We start from the raw sequence: 19,923 nt of genomic DNA on the forward strand, positions 1-19,923 counted from the left end.
TCTTTCCCTCACCTTGTTCTTGGTTCAGTTCATTTCCTCAGAGAGATCTGCCCGTCATGGTCTGCTCCCCACCCCCAAGTGATCTAGTCTCCAAACTCTAACACCACCTTTCAGATGAGTGGTCCATCATCCACCCCCCAACCAAACACCTTCTTGCTCCCCCCTCCGTGCAGAGTGGTCCAAACTCCCCTCTTCCCGCTGCCCACGGGATGACCGGTCTCTGTAGCCTCTCTCACTCCCCTACTTGTTCCCTCATCCCTCATCCCTCATCTCTCCCCAACCCACCTTCCGCCCCCCACGCCCCCAGGGGTCCTGTTCCACAGCTCGCCCCTCACCCCCTACACAGTGCACAGTGGTCCAGCCCCTCAGCTCTACCCGTCCCCCCTTCACACACACAGTGGTCTGGCCCCCAGGCCCCCCCTCCTCCGCGCGTCGTCCGCCCCCAGTCGCGCTGGACTGGCTGCTGAGGGCACCGCGCGGCGGTTGCGCGAAGAAGGCAGCGATGGTGGCGGCGGGCCGGGAGCAGAGGCGGGACCGGGTGCGCTTCGTCTACGTGGCTCGCTTCGGCTCGCACCAGTGCGGCGCCGTCCTTCAGCTGGGCGGCCGCCGGGCTCAGGGTCCGTGTAGCCCCGGGCTCGGGGCCGGCCGCAGCCGGGAGGAGCCGCGGGCGGCTGTGCCGGGGGCCGCGGGCGGCGGGGAGCTGTGTCCCGGCTCCCCGCCCAGGGCCCCCGCGGCCTCCTCTCCGGCGCGGGCGTCGAGCTCGCGGAGCCGGCCTCGGCAGGAGGCACATGCAGGTGGCGCGAAGGGCCGGGCGGGCGGGGACTCGGGAGGGGGCCCCCTGCCTGTGGAGGGTGCCGACTGGTCAGCCCGCCTTTCCGTCCTCCTCGGCAGCCGTCCTGCCTGGGGTCCGAGTCTCAGGGCGGTCGGCTTCTTAGCTCGCGGCCTCCCTGTCAGCTTCCGGTCAGCCTCCCTCCCGGTGGGCCGCTCCGGGCTCGTAGTGTCGCTCAGCGGCCGCCGCGCCCAGCCCCCGCCTGGCCGCGGGCAGTGGGCGGCCCTCCTGTCCGTCCGGGGGCCTGAGAGACAAGCCCGACCTGCGCTTCGGTGTTGCCCCGAGAGGGCGCTGAAGTGCAAGCGAAGGTCATTTGAGTTCAGCCCGAGATCCGAATCCGAGAGGGGAGGCTCTTGGACGGAGCCACTGAAGTCCCTCAGAATGACGGGGGCCTTGGCGTGTGTGTCCATATTCCTTTCAGGACTCATTGAATTTATAAGTTAGCCTGAGGAGAACCGACATCTTTAATGATGTCACTTCCTCTTTGAAAAGAGGGGGGAGGATGTCTTTCCATTTTCACTCTACTTTTGTGTCTTTCAGGAATGTTTTATATTTAAAATTTTTCCTTCTATCGGTTTTTCATGTATCTCGTTAAATTTATTCCTAGGTATTTGATCTTCCCTGTGTTGTAAATGGGGTTTCCTCTTCCGTAATGTCCTCCAGATGTTCATTGTTTGTGTATATAAAGCCTCTTGATTAAAACAAACAAACAAACAAACCCAACAACTTTCAGGAGATTTGACAAAGTTATACACCTGGTAATACACCACCAGAATCAGGATCTAGAACATTTCCATCACCTGGAAAAGTCCTACCTCTTTTTGAGGGCCCATCCCTCTACCTATGCTTAAAAAAAAAAAAAAAAGTTTATTGAGACGTAATTTACAATCCGCTCAGTTTACCCATTTAAAACGGGCAATTCAATGTTTTTTTTACAGTGTTGTGCAACCATCATCAAAATCAATTTAGAACATTTTTATTACCCCCTCAAACAAACCCTGTACCCATTAGCGACTAGTCATTCACCATGCCCCCTCACTGCCCCCAACCCCAGCCCTAAACAAGCACTAAACTACTTTCTGTCGCCATAGATTTGCCTATTCTGGACAATAGGCAAATTTGGAAAATACCAAATTTGCAAATTTGCAAATTTCTGGATTTGCCTATTCTGCCTGTTTCATATAAATGGAATCACACAATATTGGCGCTTTTGTGACTGGCTTCTTTCACTTAGCCTATTGATTTTTGTACGTTAATTTTTGATCCTAGTACTTCACTGAATTCATTTATTATTTGTGTTAGTTTTGTCATTAATGCTCATGATTTTCCAGGTATACTATCATATTATTTGTAAGTAGAGATAATTTTATTTCTTTTTAACCCATTTTTATGCCTGCAATTGATTTTTTTTTTTTTTTTTGTCTAATTGCACTGGTTAATACCATGAATAGAATGTTGAATAATAGTGGAGATAGTGAGTATTCTTGTCTTGTTCCTGATCTTAGGGGAAATCCCTCTAGTATTTCCCCATTAAATAAGGTATTGGCTTTAAGACTAAGGGGGTGTATGTTTAAAACATTAAAATGTATTCTTCAATTTTAATTTTATTCAATGTTTTTACTAAGAATGGGTGTTGAATTTTGTCAAAGGCTTTCCTAAATCTATGGAGATAATATTTTTTCCTTAGATTTATTAACATGGTGTATGATACAAATGGATTTCCTAAGATTGAACCAACTTTGCATTCCTGAAATAAATCCCACTTGGTTATGATGTACTTTTTTCTTAATATAATGTTAGACTCTCTTTGCTAATAATTTGTTTAGGATTTTTGCATTGGAATTTGAGACAGGGTAGTTTTTCTTTCTTTGTACTTCTTCATCTGGTTTAGGTATCAGGTTATACTTAGTTCATAAAAGGAATTAGGAACTTTTCCTTCCTTTTCAGTGCTCTGGAATAATTTATAGAACATTGAGACTATCTGGTGTTTGAGGATTTGGTAGAATTCTTCTGTGAAACCATCTAGGTCTAGTGCTTTTTGTGGGATAATTCCTTAATAACTTTTTCTGTATCTTCTATGGAAATTGGTCTCTTTACACTTTCCAACTCTAATGGGTCAATTTTGGTAGTCTGTATTTTCCTAGGAAATTATCCATTTCATCTAGGTTTCCAAATTTATTTGCATAGAGGTCTGCAAAGTAGTGTCTTATGATTTTTCAAAATTCCTTGTGTTTCAATGGTTATTTCCCCCTTTTCATTTTTTTTTTTTGATGTATGTGCTTTCTTCCTTGTCCTTGATCAGGTTCACCAGTGTTTTGTTAATTTTTTTAAAAACACAGGATTTTGATTTGTTGATTAGGTATTTTGTTTTTCTAGTCTCTTCCTCAATAATAAAGGTAAATAATAAAAGATAAAACTTCATTATTTCCTGATGTGTACTTTCTTTTGGTTTACTTTGTTCTTTCTGTGCTTTTATTTTGAGCAAGAAATTTAATTAATTTTTTTCTTCCTTTTTATTGATAAAAGTGTTTACTGCAATGAGTTTTCTTCTAACCACTACTTTAAATCCCATTGATTCTAATATATAGTGGTTTTATTGTCACTATTTAAAAATATATTTTTTTGTAATTTAAGTTTGTATTATCACTTTCACTCTAGAGTTGCTTGATAGATTTAATTTTTCAAAAATTTCCAGGACTTTTTCTTTTTCTTTTTTCCTAGTAAACTCTAGTTTTATTGCATGTGATCAGAGTGTTGTTTGTAATGTCTCCACTTTATGGATGTTACTGATGTTTTCTTTGGGACCTAATTTATGAGCTTTCCTTTTGGTTCTTTTTCTCCTCCATAAGCCAAGAGATTGGAAGACTGTCCCTTTAAGTTGTTTTTATCCCTTTAAATCATGCTTGCCCCTTTAACCAAATCAGTCCCATTAAAGTGCACGTTTTTGGTGTCTGGCCCTTTAAATCATACATTGAAATTATTTCCTGTAGTCTGTGCTGTGATCTGCCTGGTTATCTTCTAGTGTTTTCAGAGTTAGGGTGGATTTCATCTTGCTGTTGGTTGCTCCAGCTCTCCCGCAGCCACCTTTTCTAGAGTCCGTCCTTTCTCTTCCTTGCTGGCCACAAAGCCCTGCTTAGGGTGAGGTTGGAGCAAATGGGATCATAGTGCCACGATGTAATGACTTTTCTCATTGTACTTACATTTATTTTGCATTTTCAGCATTCTCTGTCTTCAAGTAATGCTGAGGGTGTGGTTTTATGTAGAATTTTTGTAATGTAAAGTTGTTTGGGGAGAAATTTTGGGAAGTTGATTACTATACCCTGCTTCTCCCCACCCTGACCCCGTCACATGGTCTAGAGCTACCCAGAAGTTCTGCCTTGAAAGGTTTTGAACAAGAGAAGTAATAGGGTCAGATTTACTTAGTTCATGCTGTATAGGGGAGATCGCATTGGAGGCAGGCAAGACTGAAGCTCAAGTTGAAAAATACATAAATATTTTTTTTGGTATCCTTTCAGAACTTACTTAATTTTACTTTGATAATTTAACTTACTTAAACTTACTTTGATAATTTGGAAGTATAAAACTATACTCTGTGTAACTTGATTGACTCCTGAGAATAAGCTTTTCAGAGATCCTTCGTCAGGGGCACTATTTTAGACTTCATGCTCCTCCAAAGGTCCCATTGCTAAAAGGCACTCAGGTTTTTTTGACCCCTGTGCTGGTGATTAAAAAATTTAGGGGTAGTATAAGACACTTTAGCACTAGGTTTCCAGCTCCTTTGACTAATAAAGACAGTTAAAAGATTTACTCTGGGAATTGGAGAGAGTATGGTGGTGGTGGTGGTGAGCTCTTCACCTCTAAAGGGGGGAGAGCAGGAAGTGAGGAAAGAATAAAATGGAACTGGTATTGCATTAGCACCAACAGATCAAAGAGACAAATAATAGTCCAGCACTAAGATAGTGGATTGGAAATGAAGAACATTGAAAAACAGATGAAGAAGCTCATGGGGGAAGGGAAAGGATGCATGAATTAGTGCTGGAGATCCCCACATAAGTCAGGTAGAAATAACAGGACGGCAAAGAGCTTAGATTGTGAAACCAGCTTTCTGCTCTTGTAACTGGTTTGTGCTGACCTAGAATGGCTTTCCTCTAGTTGGCTTCTCTTCTGGGAAACAAACAATAATGCAGTTTGTTTTGAAGTTTGGTCCTGAAATTTTGGAATTTTTTGCCATTCCTTTGTGGCAGGGGTGACATGATCAGAGCTGGAGGGAGGATAACGGGGAGAGAGTGGGATTGGGAGAGATTGGAAGCCAGAGACCAGTTTTGAGGCAGTAATAAAGTGGAAAGATAGAAAGCCTGAACTAAGACAGTGGCAATGGAGGCAGAATGGACAGGATTGATGACTGGCTGGAAGAGGGAGAAGGATGGGTTGAGGCCAAGTCTGAAGTTTACGTGCTGGGCAGCTGGGTGGATGATGGAGCCGTTAACTTTGGTGACCACTCTGCTGTGCTTGTGGAACCAAGAACAGAGTCAAGGGAAGGAGGTCCTGAGGTAGACTTATATTTCAATCAAGCTAGAAAGTGCTTAAGTGCTTAATGATTTTACTCATTAAGTAAAATGAGTAAAACCACTAAGTGCTTAATGATTTTACTCATTCTTGGATGTATTTAGTATTAACATTAAGTGGACATTCATTGCATACTTTTGTCTGGCTCTCTGTTGGAAACAAAGGTGAATTATTTATCCATTCAGTAACATTTATTTAACATCTACCATACTGTAGACACTAGGTCAGGTGCTAGTGACACAGATAGATCAGACAAATATTTTTTTCTCAAGGGACTTATACATGAATAATGTGAATAATGGAAATATAAGCTAGTAGGCATCAGTGCTGTAAGAGAGACAACTTAGAAGGACTTTGCTAGTTCAGGAAAAGGGAGACATAGAAGGAAGAAATCAAGGTAATGAATGGAGAAATTGCTAGTGAGACAGTGGATATTATCAAGAGCATTGGCTTTGAAGTCAGAAAGTCATAATCTTGGCTTTCCCATTTACTAGCAGTGTAATATTGGCCAAGTTAGTTAACTATTCTGATGTTCAGTTTCCCTTTCTGTAAAATGCGGATAATAGTTCCTACCTTAATGAGTTACTGTGAAGCTTAAATGAAGTAATGCATGCAGAATGCCTAGCACAGTGTTTGGTGTAGAGTTGGTGCCCAGTATATGTTGGCACACTCAGCAGAAATGGCTTAAGGGAAGAGGAGGTGGTCAGCCCAGTGTCTAGCACATAGTGCATACACTAAATATTTATTGAATGAATGAAAAATTAGTTTTGGACCACATTGTGGAATGCCTCGGGGACTCTAACTTTATAGTCACTGCAGATTTTTGAATGGTGGAGTCAAGTTATCAGAGATACAGACACTTCTGGAAGATAAGCTTTTAAGCCATTTGTGAGATGTCTTATAGTTTAGAAATCCAGGGGCAGCCAAGTCAGGTAACTCTTCTAATGTTTCAAACAAGACTAATAAGTCAAGCTGGTTCCCTGTTCTCACAGAACTTGAGAGACATACCCATAATTTATATATAGTAGAGGATGTTGAATGCTGTTGTGGAGGTACAAATAAATGCTTTGGAGGTGGTGAATAATTTGGGGATGAAGGAATCAAGGAAGGCTTCATGGTGGTGGAAGTAGCTCCATGAGATTTACACATGTTCCTGAGATAGGAGGGGATTACAGGTAGGAAAAACATGTTAGTGAAGCACTTTGTATGGATCAGGGATGGATAATGATTTGGGAAGAAGGAGAAGTATATTTTGACTGGGTCAGAGTGTATGGAAAGAGGAGGAGAGACAGATTTGAAGCATAAGCTGGGACAAAAATCTATGGTATACACTGGAGCCATAGACTCAGTAAAATACACAAAATAAGTGGAAGAAATAATTTTGCCTTTTTTCTTTTTCCCATCCTCTATACTTCTTGACATATTTTATATTCCCAACTAATACAGATAGACGTGATGGCTCCTATCTTGACCTCAAGGAGTATATGTGTAGGTTATGTAAGACTAACAAACAGAAAACATTTGGAAGTGATGCAGGTATAGTATTCCACAGGTTGTAGGTACTTAGAGGGAAGGATACCTATGGGTATATGAAGGGCAGAGTTTCCCAAACTTAAGTTATTTTCCTATGTTATATCTGCACATCATCTGCACTATCATTAACTTAATATATTTATTTAAATAGGTGCATTTTTTTCCTCCCAACTAATTTTCTTTTTAGAACACTTTACATCATTACCTCAGTGGAAAACATGTATCATTTTCCACAAATAGAAATTAATTAAAAACAATCTAATAAAGGTAAAACAATATTATTAAATTCTAGCCAAATAGGTTGTCTGCTGGAGGTTGCTGCAGTTATAGAGATTAGCAAGTCTTAGAAAAGTCGTAATGACACACTAGTTCCAAACTCAGACTTTCTCCTAGCTGTAATCATAAGATTGAAAAAGAATTCGAAAGGGAATGAGTTTCCCACCATGTGAGTTAATATTCTTTAGTGCTATGTCTGTGCGCCACTCAGGATCAGTGGCATGTTTCTCACAAAATGGGACATGCCATTTTATTTATTTATTTTTATTTTTTTAACATCTTCATTGCAGTATAATTCCTTTACAATGGTGTGTTAGTTTCTGCTTTATAACAAAGTGAATCAGTTATACATATACACATATCCCCATATCTCTTCCCTCTTGTGTATGCCTCCCTCCCACCCTTCCTATCCCAACCCTCTAGGTGGTCAGAAAGCCTTGAGCTGATCTCCCTGTGCTATGGGGCTGCTTCCCACTAGCTATCTGTTTTACATTTGATAGTGTATATATATGTCCATGCCACTCTCTCACTTTGTCCCAGCTTACCCTTCCCCCTCCCTGTATCCTCAGGTCCATTCTCTAGTAGGTCTGCGTCTTTATTGCCATCTTGCCCCTAGGTTCTTCATGACCTTTTTTTGTTGTTGTTTTTTAGATTCCATATATATGTGTTAGCATATGGTATTTGTTTTTCTCTTTCTGACTTACTTCACTCTGTATGACAGACTCTAGGTCCATCCACCTCACTACAAATAACTCAGTTTCGTTTTTTTCTATGGCTGAGTAATATTCCATTGTATATATGTGCCACATCTTCTTTATCGCTTCATCTGTTGATGGACACTTAGGTTGCTTCCGTGTCCTGGCTATTGTAAATAGAGCTGCAATGAACATTTTGGTACATGACTCTTTTTGAATTATGGTTTTCTCAGGGTATATGCCCCGTAGTGGGATTGCTGGGTCGTATGGTAGTTCTATTTTTAGTTTTTTAAGGAACCTCCATACTGTTCTCCATAGTGGCTGTATCAATTTACATTCCCACCAACAGTGCAAGAGGGTTCCCTTTTCTCCACACTCTCTCTAGCATTTATTGTTTGTAGATTTTTTGATGATGGCCATTCTGACCGGTGTGAGATGATATCTCATTGTAGTTTTGATTTGCATTTCTCTAATGATTAATGATGTTGAGCGTTCTTTCATGTGTTTGTTGGTAATCTGTATATCTTCTTTGGAGAAATGTCTATTTAGGTCTTCTGCCCATTTTTGTTTTTGTTTTTTTTTTTTTTTCTTCTGCCCATTTATGGATTGGGTTGTTTGGTTTTTAGATATTGAGCTGCATGAGCTGCTTGTAAATTTTGGAGATTAATCCTTTGTCAGTTGCTTCATTTGCAAATATTTTCTCCCATTCTGAGGGTTGTCTTTTCATCTCGTTTATGGTTTCCTTTGCTGTGCAAAAGCTTTTAAGTTTCATTAGGTCCCATTTGTTTATTTTTGTTTTTATTTCCATTTTTCTAGGAGGTGGATCAAAAAAGATCTTGCTGTGATTTATGTCATAGAATGTTCTGCCTATGTTTTCCTCTAAGAGCTTGATAGTGTCTGGCCTTACATTTAGGTCTTTAATCCATTTTGAGTTTATTTTTGTGTATGGTGTTAGGGAGTGTTCTAATTTCATGTTTTTACATGTAGCTGTCCAGTTTTCCCAGCACCACTTATTGAAGAGGCTGTCTTTTCTCCACTGTATATTCTTGCCTCCTTTATCAAAGATAAGGTGACCATATGTGCGTTGGTTTATCTCTGGGCTTTCTATCCTGTTCCATTGATCTATATTTCTGTTTTTGTGCCAGTACCATACTGTCTTGATTACTGTAGCTTTGTAGTATAGTCTGAAGTCAGGGAGCCTGATTCCTCCAGCTCCATTTTTCTTTCTCAAGATTGCTTTGGCTATTCGGGGTCTTTTGTGTTTCCATACAAATTGTGAAATTCTTTGTTCTAGTTCTGTGAAAAATGCCAGTGGTAGTTTGACAGGGATTGCATTGAATCTGTAGATTGCTTTGGGTAGTATAGTCATTTTCACAATGTTGATTCTTCCAATCCCAGAACATGGTATATCTCTCCATCTGTTTGTATCATCTTTAATTTCTTTCATCAGTGTCTTATGATTTTCTGCATACAGGTCTTTTGTCTCCTTAGGTAGGTTTATTCCTAGATATTTTATTCATTTTGTTGCAGTGGTAAATGGGAGTGTTTTCTTAATTTCACTTTCAGATCTTTCATTGTTAGTGTATAGGAATGCAAGAGATTTCTGTGCATTAATTTTGTATCCTGCTACTTTACCAAATTCACTGATTAGCTCTAGTAGTTTTCTGGCAGCATCTTTAGGATTCTCTATGTGTAGTTTCATGTCATCTGCAAACAGTGATAGCTTTACTTCTTCTTTTCTGATTTGGATTCCTTTTATTTCTTTTTCTTCTCTGATTGCTGTGGCTAAAACTTCCAAAACTATGTTGAATAATAGTAGTGAGAGTGGACAACCTTGTCTCGTTCCTGATCTTAGTGGAAATGGTTTCAGTTTTTCACCATTGAGAACGATGTTGGCTGTGGGTTTGTCATATATGGGCTTTATTATGTTGAGATAAGTTCCCTCTATGTCTACTGTCTGGAGGGTTTTTATCATAAATGGGTGTTGAATTTTGTCAAAAGCTTTCACTTTATCTATTGAGATAATCATATGGTTTTTCTCCTTCAATTTGTTAATATGGTGTGTCACATTGATTGATTTGCATATATTGAAAAATCCTTGCAGTCCTGGGATAAACCACACTTGATCATGGTGTATGATCCTTTTTATGTGCTGTTGGATTCTGTTTGCTAGTATTTTGTTGAGGATTTTTGCATCTATGTTCATCAGTGATACTGGTCTGTAGTTTTCTTCCTTTGTAACATCTTTGTCTGGTTTTGGTATCAGGGTGATGGTGGCCTCATATAATGAGTTTGGGAATGTTCCTCCCTCTGCTATATTTTGGAAGAGTTTGAGAAGGGTAGGTGTTAGCTCTTCTCTAAATGTTTGATAGAATTCACCTGTGAAGCCATCTGGTCCTGGGCTTTTGTTTGTTGGAAGATTTTTAATCACAGTTTCAATTTCAGTGCTTGTGATTGGTCTGTTCATATTTTCTATTTCTTCCTGGTTCAGTCTCAGAAGGTTGTGCTTTTCTAAGAATTTGTCCATGTCTTCCAGGTTGTCCATTTTATTGACATATAGTTGCTTGTAGTAATCTCTCATGATCCTTTGTATTTTTGCAGTGTCAGTTGTTACTTCTCCTTTTTCATTTCTAATTTTATTGATTTGAGTCTTCTGCCTTTTTTTCTTGATTAGTCTGGCTAATGGTTTATCAATTTTGTTTATCTTCTCAAAGAACCAGGTTTTAGTTTTATTGATCTTTGCTACTGTTTCCTTCATTTCTTTTTCATTTATTTCTGATCTGATCTTTATGATTTCTTTCCTTCTGCTAACTTTTGACTTTTTTTGTTTTTCTTTCTATAATTGCTTTAGGTGTAAGGTTAGGTTGTTTATTTGAGATGTTTCTTGTTTCTTAAGATAGGATTGTATTGCTATAAACTTCCCTGTTAGGACTGCTTTTGCTGCATCCCATATGTTTTGGGTCATCGTGTTTTCATTGACATTTGTTTCTAGGTATTTTTTGATTTCCTCTTTGATTTCTTCAATGATCTCTTGGTTATTAAGTAGTGTATTGTTTAGCCTCCATGTGTTTGTATTTTTTACAGATTTTTTCCTGTAATTGATATCTAGTCTCATAGCGTTGTGGTCGGGAAAGATACTTGATACGATTTCAGTTTTCTTAAATTTACCAAGGCTTGATTTGTGACCCAAGATATGGTCTATCCTGGAGAATGTTCCATGAGCACTTGAGAAGAAAGTGTATTCTGTTGTTTTGGGATGGAATGTCCTATAAATATCAATTAAGTCCATCTTATTTAATATATCATTTAAAGCTTGTGTTTCCTTATTTATTTTCATTTTGGATGATGTGTTCATTGGTGAAAGTGGGGTGTTAAAGTCCCCTACTATGATTGTGTTACTGTCAGTTTCCCCTTTTATGGCTGTTATTATTTGCCTTATGTATTGAGGTGCTCCTATGTTGGGTGCATAAATATTTACAATGTTATATCTTCTTCTTGGATTGATCCCTTGATCATTATGTAGTGTCCTTCTTTGTCTCTTGTAATAGTCTTTCTTTTAAAGTCTATTTTCTCTGATATGAGAATTGTTACTCCAGCTTTCTTTTGATTTCCATTTGCATGAAATATCTTTTTCTATCCCCTCACTTTCAGTCTGTATGTGTCCCTAGGTCTGAAGTGGGTCTCTTGTAGACTGCATATATATGGGTCTTGTTTTTGTATCCATTCAGCCAGTCTCTGTCTTTTGGCTGGAGAATTTAATCCACTTACATTTAAGGTAATTATCAATATGTATGTTCCTATTCCCATTTTCTTAATTGTTTTGGGTTTGTTATTGTAGGTCTTTTCCTTCTCTTGTGTTTCCTGCCTAGAGAAGTTCCTTTAGCATTTGTTGTAAAGCTGGTTTGGTGGTGCTGAATTCTCTTAGTTTTTGCTTGTCTGTAAAGGTTTTAATTTCTCCGTCAAATCTGAATGAGATCCTTGCTGGGTAGAGTAATCTTGGTTGTAGGTTTTTCCCCTTCATCACTTTAAATAGGGACATGCCGTTTTAGAACATAATCTATTTCACTCAGCAAACAGCATATTTATTGTGTATATAATTTATACAGTACTGGACCTCTAATGAAGACTAGAACATACTCCTCAAGTAAACAACATGATAAGTCCTGTGATAACTGAGCATAGGGTGCTTTGTGAAATCAGAGAAGGCCCTCCACCCCTGGAAAGCTAAATATTGGAGGAGTAGAAGAAAGCCAGGTATAGAGTGGTGGTAGGGCAGGAATGAGGTGGGGAAGGGTTGGGGTACGTATGGAGTGTTACAGACGAAAGGAGACCAAATATAAAGGCTTTCAGGGAACACATGCTCATTGTTGTACGGGTTTGTCTTTGGACACACAATCCCTTAGGTTTTCTTCTCACAGTTAATATTTGGGAAGGCAGCATGGTTTAGTGAGTAGAGTCAGGAAGCTTATCACTCTGACAAACCTTTATTAGTACCTACTCTGTGTCTGGTAGCATAGATAGAAAGATGAATAAGGCACATGGTGACACTGCCCCTCCAGGAGGTCACAGCCTAGTGGAGGAAACAGTATAAATACATGCTATAAAAGTGTGCTGAGTGCTGTGAACAAAGTGTCCCTGGAACCTGTTCCTGGAACCAGTGCTGTTTGTGGGGCTGTGGGTGATTGAGGGAAGGCTGTAGAGAGGAGGTGATGTGTGGGCTGAGTCTTGAAGAGCAGGTAGACATTTGCCTGGCAGGTGTGTAGCATGTGCAAAGACTGGGAGGGGTAAAGAACAAGATCTGTTGCTGACCTTTTGGGGGCTCACCTTTCAAATCAGAAAAGGGAGATCTCCTAGGCACCGCCAAGGTAGTTTATCCTTAGTTTTCTTGTTTTATTTTTTTCCAATATAGTATTAGCTAATTGGTAAACTGGTATTATCTAGTGATCTGAAATATACCAACAAGTGTAAAAATCCCCAAAGAGACCTCAAGAGACATTTATAATTGTCAATTCTCAGGATAGTGAATCCTTTAAAGTCTGTGCTGACCTTGATATTTTACCTTGTGGCTCTTTTTTTTTTTTTTTTTTAATTAGGTTTGACCCAGAAGAATTTAGCTAAAAAGTTTGACTTCCCCATACCTTTGAATGAAGCTTCCAAAATAATGAAGAAAAAGAAAAAGGTATATTATTGTAAAGGGGAATGAGTGGTATTTTGAATTTTAGATTAACCTGTCTAAATACAAACGTGTGAAGATACTCAAGACATTAAAAATAGTGCCATCTTTTGAAAAATTTAATTTACTGAGATGAGAAAATAAAATTAATTTAGCAGTAATGAAACTGGATTTGGAAATATTTATTAACCATAAAGAATAGTCCTTCCAGTGTTTGAAGATATGAAACACATTTTAATCAAAATGTAGCTGACTGTGAGCTTTTTCAAAGCATGAAAATATATGTTCCATAGAATATAACAAACTCAGATATTCTTACATAAGAAAATCATGGATTTCACAGAAAAGAAAAAGGTATCTATATTGGTGTCACATTGCTCTTTTAAAGCAAGGGGTGTACAAGTTTCTAGCAGGAAAGCTGACAAGCATGAAACTTTATGCTGAACCATTTTCATGTCTGGCTGTCCAAATGTCATGGTAACTTTGAGTGTTTTAAACATATTCAAGGGACTTCCCTGGTGGCTCAGTGGCTAAGAATCCGCCTGTAATGCAGGGGACACGGGTTCCAGCCCTGGTCCAGGAAGATCCCACATGCCGCGGAGCAGCTAAGCCCGTGCGTCACAACTACTGAGCCTGCGCTCTAGAGCCCGCGAGCCACAGCTAGCTACTGAAGCCCGTGTGCCTAGAGCCCATGCTCTGCAACAAGAGAAGCCACCGCAGTGAGAAGCCCGCGCACCGCAACAAAGAGTAGCCCCCACTCGCGGCAATTAGAGAAAGCCCGCGCGCAGCAATGAAGACGCAACTCAGCCAAAAATAAATAAATAAATAAAATTAATTAAACATATTCAAGATCAGTTACTCTACTAATCTTTGTTTACCACTATATGTTTTACACTTCCGTTTAAAGAAATTGTTAGTTGATAATGACACATAAAATTATATTATTTTTGAGCTTTGAGTTTGTTTGATTTCTAATACATGTATAGTATAAAATAGCATTCAAAGTGACTAATCCTTGCAGCAAGTGTATTTTGAGTGAGCATTTAATCTTCTCACTATACTAAGAAATTTTTCTTCTAAGAGCCAATTCCTCTTGGGCAATAGCCAATATTTACCTGTAACTACTTTGTGCCAGACACTGGGGTAAGTGCTTTACCTATATTTTTCATTAATTCTAATAATCCAATATTTGAAGTTATTCCTAGATGAGATTAAAACACTTGCCCAATGTCAAGCAACTGGTTAAGTGAAGCCAGAATTTGAGCCTAGATCTATCTGTTTGCTTCTATAGTCTCCATTCTTCCTATTCTAGTATATTCATGTTCTCTAGTAAGTTTGCTTTGGTATGTCCTAGGAGAAATGTTTAATTATTAAATAGAATAAAATACATTAAGAATCATATCATTGTCCAGTGGTTTAGACATAGACATAGGAATAGAAATTCACTATTTTTACTACCTTTCAAAACAAAATTGAGTATGTTGAAACCATAGGACTTACTAGATATTGCCTTTGAAAGACATTGCCTTCGTCCAGGACAGTTAATTTAAATACTGCAGAGAGGAAATGCTAGGAAGTTGGGAAAAGATATCAGAGAATTCACTGAATATGGGAAAACAATCATGTTTAATTTTTAGATCTCTAAGTATAATATTGCTTTATAATGATAATATCAAACTGGCATGCAACACAGTTGGCTTACTCCCAATTGCCTACATCACAATATAGTTCAGATTCTCTGCCCAGTGTTCCTTAACTGTGCTTACCTTTTTAAGGTTTCAGTATGGAATGGAGTGTACAAAGTCATTTCTAAAATGCTTGAAGAAAATGAAAAATACAGACTTAGGCTGAAATGCCAACAATTACCTAGTGAAAGTAAGTTAACACAATTTTCATTTTATTAAAGAGAACTGGCTTCTCTAATAGTTTAGTTACCTTTGGATTACATTAGACCAGTAGTTTTCCGAATTGTCACATTCAATGTATAGAGCTATAGAAAAAAGGCTACCATATTATCACTGTTCATTGTAATGAAAAGTCAAAGCATTGTAAAGCATTAAGTGTAGAGTAGACCACAGGTGTATGTGTGAGTGGAAGAGTGCAGAAGGTGAATGTTGACTGGAACTGACTGAGCCAAGGGAACACGCTTGTCTATTAAATTTGATTTTAATGCCAACTTTTGTTTTAAACGCCAAATTTTTAATACAGATTACAAAACTCATCCATATTGATGAAGAAAAACATTTTAATTGTATTATAAAAGTATACATTCTGTGTTGCTTCATACAGTCACTTCCTTTTCATGATGCTGCAGTCCAATTTAATACATTTAGCAAAATCTGCCATTGAGTTATGGCCTTGATGTCATTATTTCATTCCTGGAAAACAATTCATAAATTAAACCATGTTTTAAGCTGCATCAGTGAGTTGATATTGTGGCCAGAGCAAAATTAGATGTGATCTAGTATGTTTATTAAAGTAATTGGAAGTTCTGGATTCTCAAACAATTAAGTTGGATAAAATTTATGTAACATGAATTGCTAAATCATAAGGCATTTTCTTTCCTTTACATGCATGTCCTAATACATATATTACCATGCTGAATGCTTCTATAAGTTTTTAGTACAGTCACTCAAGGACAACTTTTATTTTGACAGTCAGTAAATCTGCAGAATTTGATTTTGTGAAGAATATTTTTGTAAGATAATTAAAACAATGCCATTTTGTAAGCAGTGTAGCACTGGAAACTCATTACTGTTATTGTAATATTGCATCCATAATAGCATAAATTGTTTGCAATAATGGCATATGAACTAATGTTCACATTAGTGATACTCTTTTATTTTTCTTATCCAATTAAGAAGGAGAATGAGGCAGAGGGCATTAAGAGGAAAAAAGTTGTCAGTGGTTTCTTAGGTGACAAAGATGTTTGAACAGGCAGAGAAATGTGCAAAAACCCTGGACATTGTTCTGAGTGTTAATCCAGATCCAATTACTCTAATAAACATACTAGATCACATCTAATTTTGCTCTGGCCATTACCTTGAACTTGTCGGGTTCTTTTGTGCCTCAGCAATAGGCCTTCTATTAAATATCAGGTGATCTTGTAAGGATTATTTAGCAATTTAAAATAATGTGCTGTGTTTTCCAGAAATAGCCTCTTATAAATGAAAGGTATCCTTGTAATTCATTATTTTTATTACAATTTTAAAACTGATTATAGAAACTAATAATTATATTTTTAAAATGTATTATAATTCTTGTTCCTTATTATATATTTATTAATGGGAAAGCCAATGCCAGAGACCAACTTGAATTTTCTTTATATTTTATGTTGTTCCTAGATTCAAATTACACAAGATGAATCTTCTTGTCATCTTCTGGTAAGAATCCACTTAGATAACAATTAAAAGGTATAGACTTTTTCCTTCCCCTTTACATCCTACCATCTCCAACCTTTAGTGTATACCCATTGCTAATTCTAGCCTGTTGAAATATTTGTTGAAATTTAATAAGCTTCATTTGGACCTCATATTCACAATGCTATTGAAACTACTCTCTCTATGGTCCAAGTTTTGTGTTTTTTCTTTTTCATATCTCTGCTTAGTTCTCTTTTCTTTTTGAACATGCTGCCACATTTAATATTGTTTTACTACTACTTGTTCAAATTTTTCTTCTTATTATCCTGAAGACTATGTCATGGTTCTCTTTCTACCTTTCTGACCATATTTTCTATGTATTTTTTATTTGTCCCTTTTGCTACCATCTAATAACAAATGCTTCCCTAGGAGTAATTGTTGGTCCTGCTGTCTCTTTATATATTTATTCTGAGATAACTCACCCATTTTATAACTTCAGTTACTCTTTCTGGGTGTATGACCCTTAAATCTCTATCCTACTTCTGACCTCTGGTCATGTGCCTCTGAATTTCTTTAGGCTGTTCTACAGTTACTTTTAAATGCCACATGGTTTAAACTGAGCATGTCATCCCCCCACTTTTTGTTTTTCAATTGTGCCCTGATTTACTAATCATCTGGGCTCATTCAATTCTTAGGAATAGGTTACACCCAGTTTGGTGGGGTTTGGAAAGTAGTAGAAAAGGTAAGTAAGATGGGCTTTGGAAAAAAGAAATTAGACTTTTATAAGTGGGAATGTGGGGGAAGGGAGTATACTTTAAGACATGGACATGAGAAAATTCATGGAGTCACAGAAAATGTTTAGGAATATACAGCTTGATTAAAGCTTGTTTAAGGTAGTCATAGTGAAGAAAGGTATACAGTGTACTGAGACTGTATTTCAAATGGTCTCACATGGATACTTGGCCAAGGATATGTACTCAGTTCAGTAGGCAATGAAGAAACATGGAACATTTTCTTAACCCTTTATTCCAAATGATTTCAAATGTACATAGAAATCACAAGAAGAATACAAAGACCTCCAGAATACCTGTTACCTGGGTTCACCGATTTTTACATCTTGCCACTTTGCTTTATCATTATCCTACTCCCTCTCTCTCTTTCTCTGTGTGTTATGTGTATCAAGTATTGCCCCTTAATACCTTAGTGTGTATATCCTAAGAACCAGGATATCTTTTTTATAACTACACTACAGTTATCAAATTCAGGAAATTTAACATTGGTATAAAACTTTTATGTAATCTATAGTTTATATTCCAGTTTTTTCTTGTGCCAATAATGTCTTTAATGGGATTTTTTTCCTGATAGCAGGTCTGGTCCAGTGTCATGTATCGTATTTAATTGTCATGTCTCTTTAGTCTTCTTTAATCTGTAACAGTTCTTCAACCTTTCTTTGTCTTTTATGACATTGACATTTTTGAAGAATGCAGGCCAATTATTTTTCAGACTATCCCTCTGGACTTGCTGATACCTCCCATGATTTGATTCATATTTTGCATTTTTGGCTGGAACATTATATAAGTAATGTTACTTCCTTCTCAGAACATCACGTCTGGAGTCATGTGATTTTCATTTATCCCTTATTGAGGATGTTAACTTTGATCTATTGGTTAAGATGTCCATTTCTCCACTGTATATAGTTACTATTTTTCCTTTTGTAATTAATAAGTATTTTATGGAAAGATAATTAGAAACTACACAAATATCTTGTATATCATCACTATAGAACATTTTAAAGCAGTGGGTTGATCAGATCTGCATTTTAGAAAGAATCCAGTGTCATTTTATAAAAAGGTTTGGAATAGAGGCAAGATAAGAGGTGAACAAGAAAATCTAGGGATTGCAACAGCAGTCCAAGGGAAAAGTGAAATGCACTTAATGAGAGTGGAGAGGATACAAATGACTAGATGTAGGGCAATATGAGAGATGATACTAAGGTTTGAGAATGAGCAGATAAGAAATAAGGAAGTCAAGAGAAAGAACTGGTTTTGTGAAGCTACTGAGTTTTATTTTGGCACGTACAATTTTAGACAATAGGTATTCAGCTGAAAATTGTAAGCAATTGGAAGTGTCATATCAGATCCAGTGTGATATCTATACTGCTTAAAGGTCATATGTAGTTCTAGCAGTAGATGCAGATGAAACCTCAATGTGGGGATGGAGGGAGAGGAGAGGACTGAGAACAGAATGTCAGGCAACGTCTAGGATGAAGAGGAAGTCTCAGTCCCTCGAAGAGGGATTCTAGGGGCTTAATTAGGAGTAATGAGAGAAATGATTGTGGGTTTGGGGGGATACAAATGAAGCTTGTGGGAGATCAAGGGATCAACAGTTTAAAGGAGGACAGTGAACTTGTTCAGTGAGAGTATAGGGGTACAAAAAAGTAGGGGTATAGAAGTATATGTATATCAGCTGGGAACATTTTAGGAGTTCCGGCACTTAGAAGTAAAGTAGAAGTTCCAAGTGATGACAGTGACCATCCAAGCAATGACTTTGCTTGTGAGTGGCTGAAGTGGCCTGGAGGTAAAGGCCTGTGATATAGTCTTTTTTGTGGCACCGTTCTTGTAATTGGGGCTGTTGAAGTCACCAAGGGTATTGGCAGGAGTTGGAGTGGAGAAGAAAATATGAGTTACACACTGAGTCCATCAGAAGCTTTTTATGGTCAACTAGAGAAAGTAAAAATCAAAACAGTAAAGGCAGGGAGTGGCTAACTGTTGCTTTGCAGTTTTAGAAATGTTAAAATTTTTCAGTGACTACTGATTATGACATTTTGTATTGACAAGATTCAATTTTGTCATCTTTTATTTAGGGTTAACCTATTTTTGGATCTGTTTACCAAAGAAGATTATGAAGAGTTTAAAGATGGAACTTTAAATTGAATCATAATTATATGTTAATTTTGATGTGTTTTGTTGGAACTTTAATAGTTGAATAGAAAAAACTATGTTCTTTATCAATTAGTAGTGTTTCTTTGCAAATTAATAAAAATTTTAGTTAAATATTGTTATTATATGCATACAAGTGTTATTTTTAGAATGAATACTTATTCCATACTCATTCAAATTAATATTTTACATAAAATTTAAATTAGCATATCAGTATAATTGCATGCATTTAAAATTGCCAACTTTTCCCTTTTATTAATGAGTCTGCATCCACTGCTTTATTCATCCCTTCATATAGATTTAATTGTTTTAAGTTAAATTTGGATTCATTTAAATTATTTTTGGCTTCCTCACTTTTTCTAAATTTCTCAATTATGATAAAGACCTACCATTTACATAGCAACAATTATTTTGGGTGTTTAATAGTTATTTAAGCCATCTTTTTATCCTAGGGAAAGTTAGTAAATTTATGCAGTCTATATTATAATGTGGAGTATTTTAGGGAAATTTCTGGATAAAGATCAGAGGAGACATTCTCCTTTCCAGGCCTTTA

At 37.6% G+C, this 19,923-nt stretch overlaps 1 protein-coding gene across 2 annotated transcripts; it reads left to right on the plus strand.

Moving 5' to 3' along the window:
• The first annotated feature begins 497 nt into the window (after positions 1–497).
• C3H5orf47 (chromosome 3 C5orf47 homolog) lies at positions 498–19,354 on the plus strand. 2 transcript variants are annotated; one of them, XM_036848663.1, is made up of 5 exons: positions 498–794; positions 12,993–13,078; positions 14,848–14,947; positions 16,417–16,455; positions 19,295–19,354. In XM_036848663.1, exons 1-4 carry the CDS (start codon positions 503–505, stop codon positions 16,434–16,436), a joined length of 498 nt encoding a protein of 165 aa, XP_036704558.1. In that variant the 5' UTR covers positions 498–502; the 3' UTR covers positions 16,437–16,455; positions 19,295–19,354. The 2 variants fall into 2 exon arrangements, with proteins under 2 accessions (XP_036704558.1, XP_036704559.1); XM_036848664.1 differs by having other exon boundaries at positions 16,417–16,485; positions 19,295–19,347.
• Positions 19,355–19,923: the final 569 nt, after the last annotated feature.

This window comes from Balaenoptera musculus, chromosome 3 (assembly GCF_009873245.2).
Source record: "Balaenoptera musculus isolate JJ_BM4_2016_0621 chromosome 3, mBalMus1.pri.v3, whole genome shotgun sequence".
NCBI classification, from domain to species: Eukaryota; Metazoa; Chordata; class Mammalia; order Artiodactyla; family Balaenopteridae; genus Balaenoptera; species Balaenoptera musculus.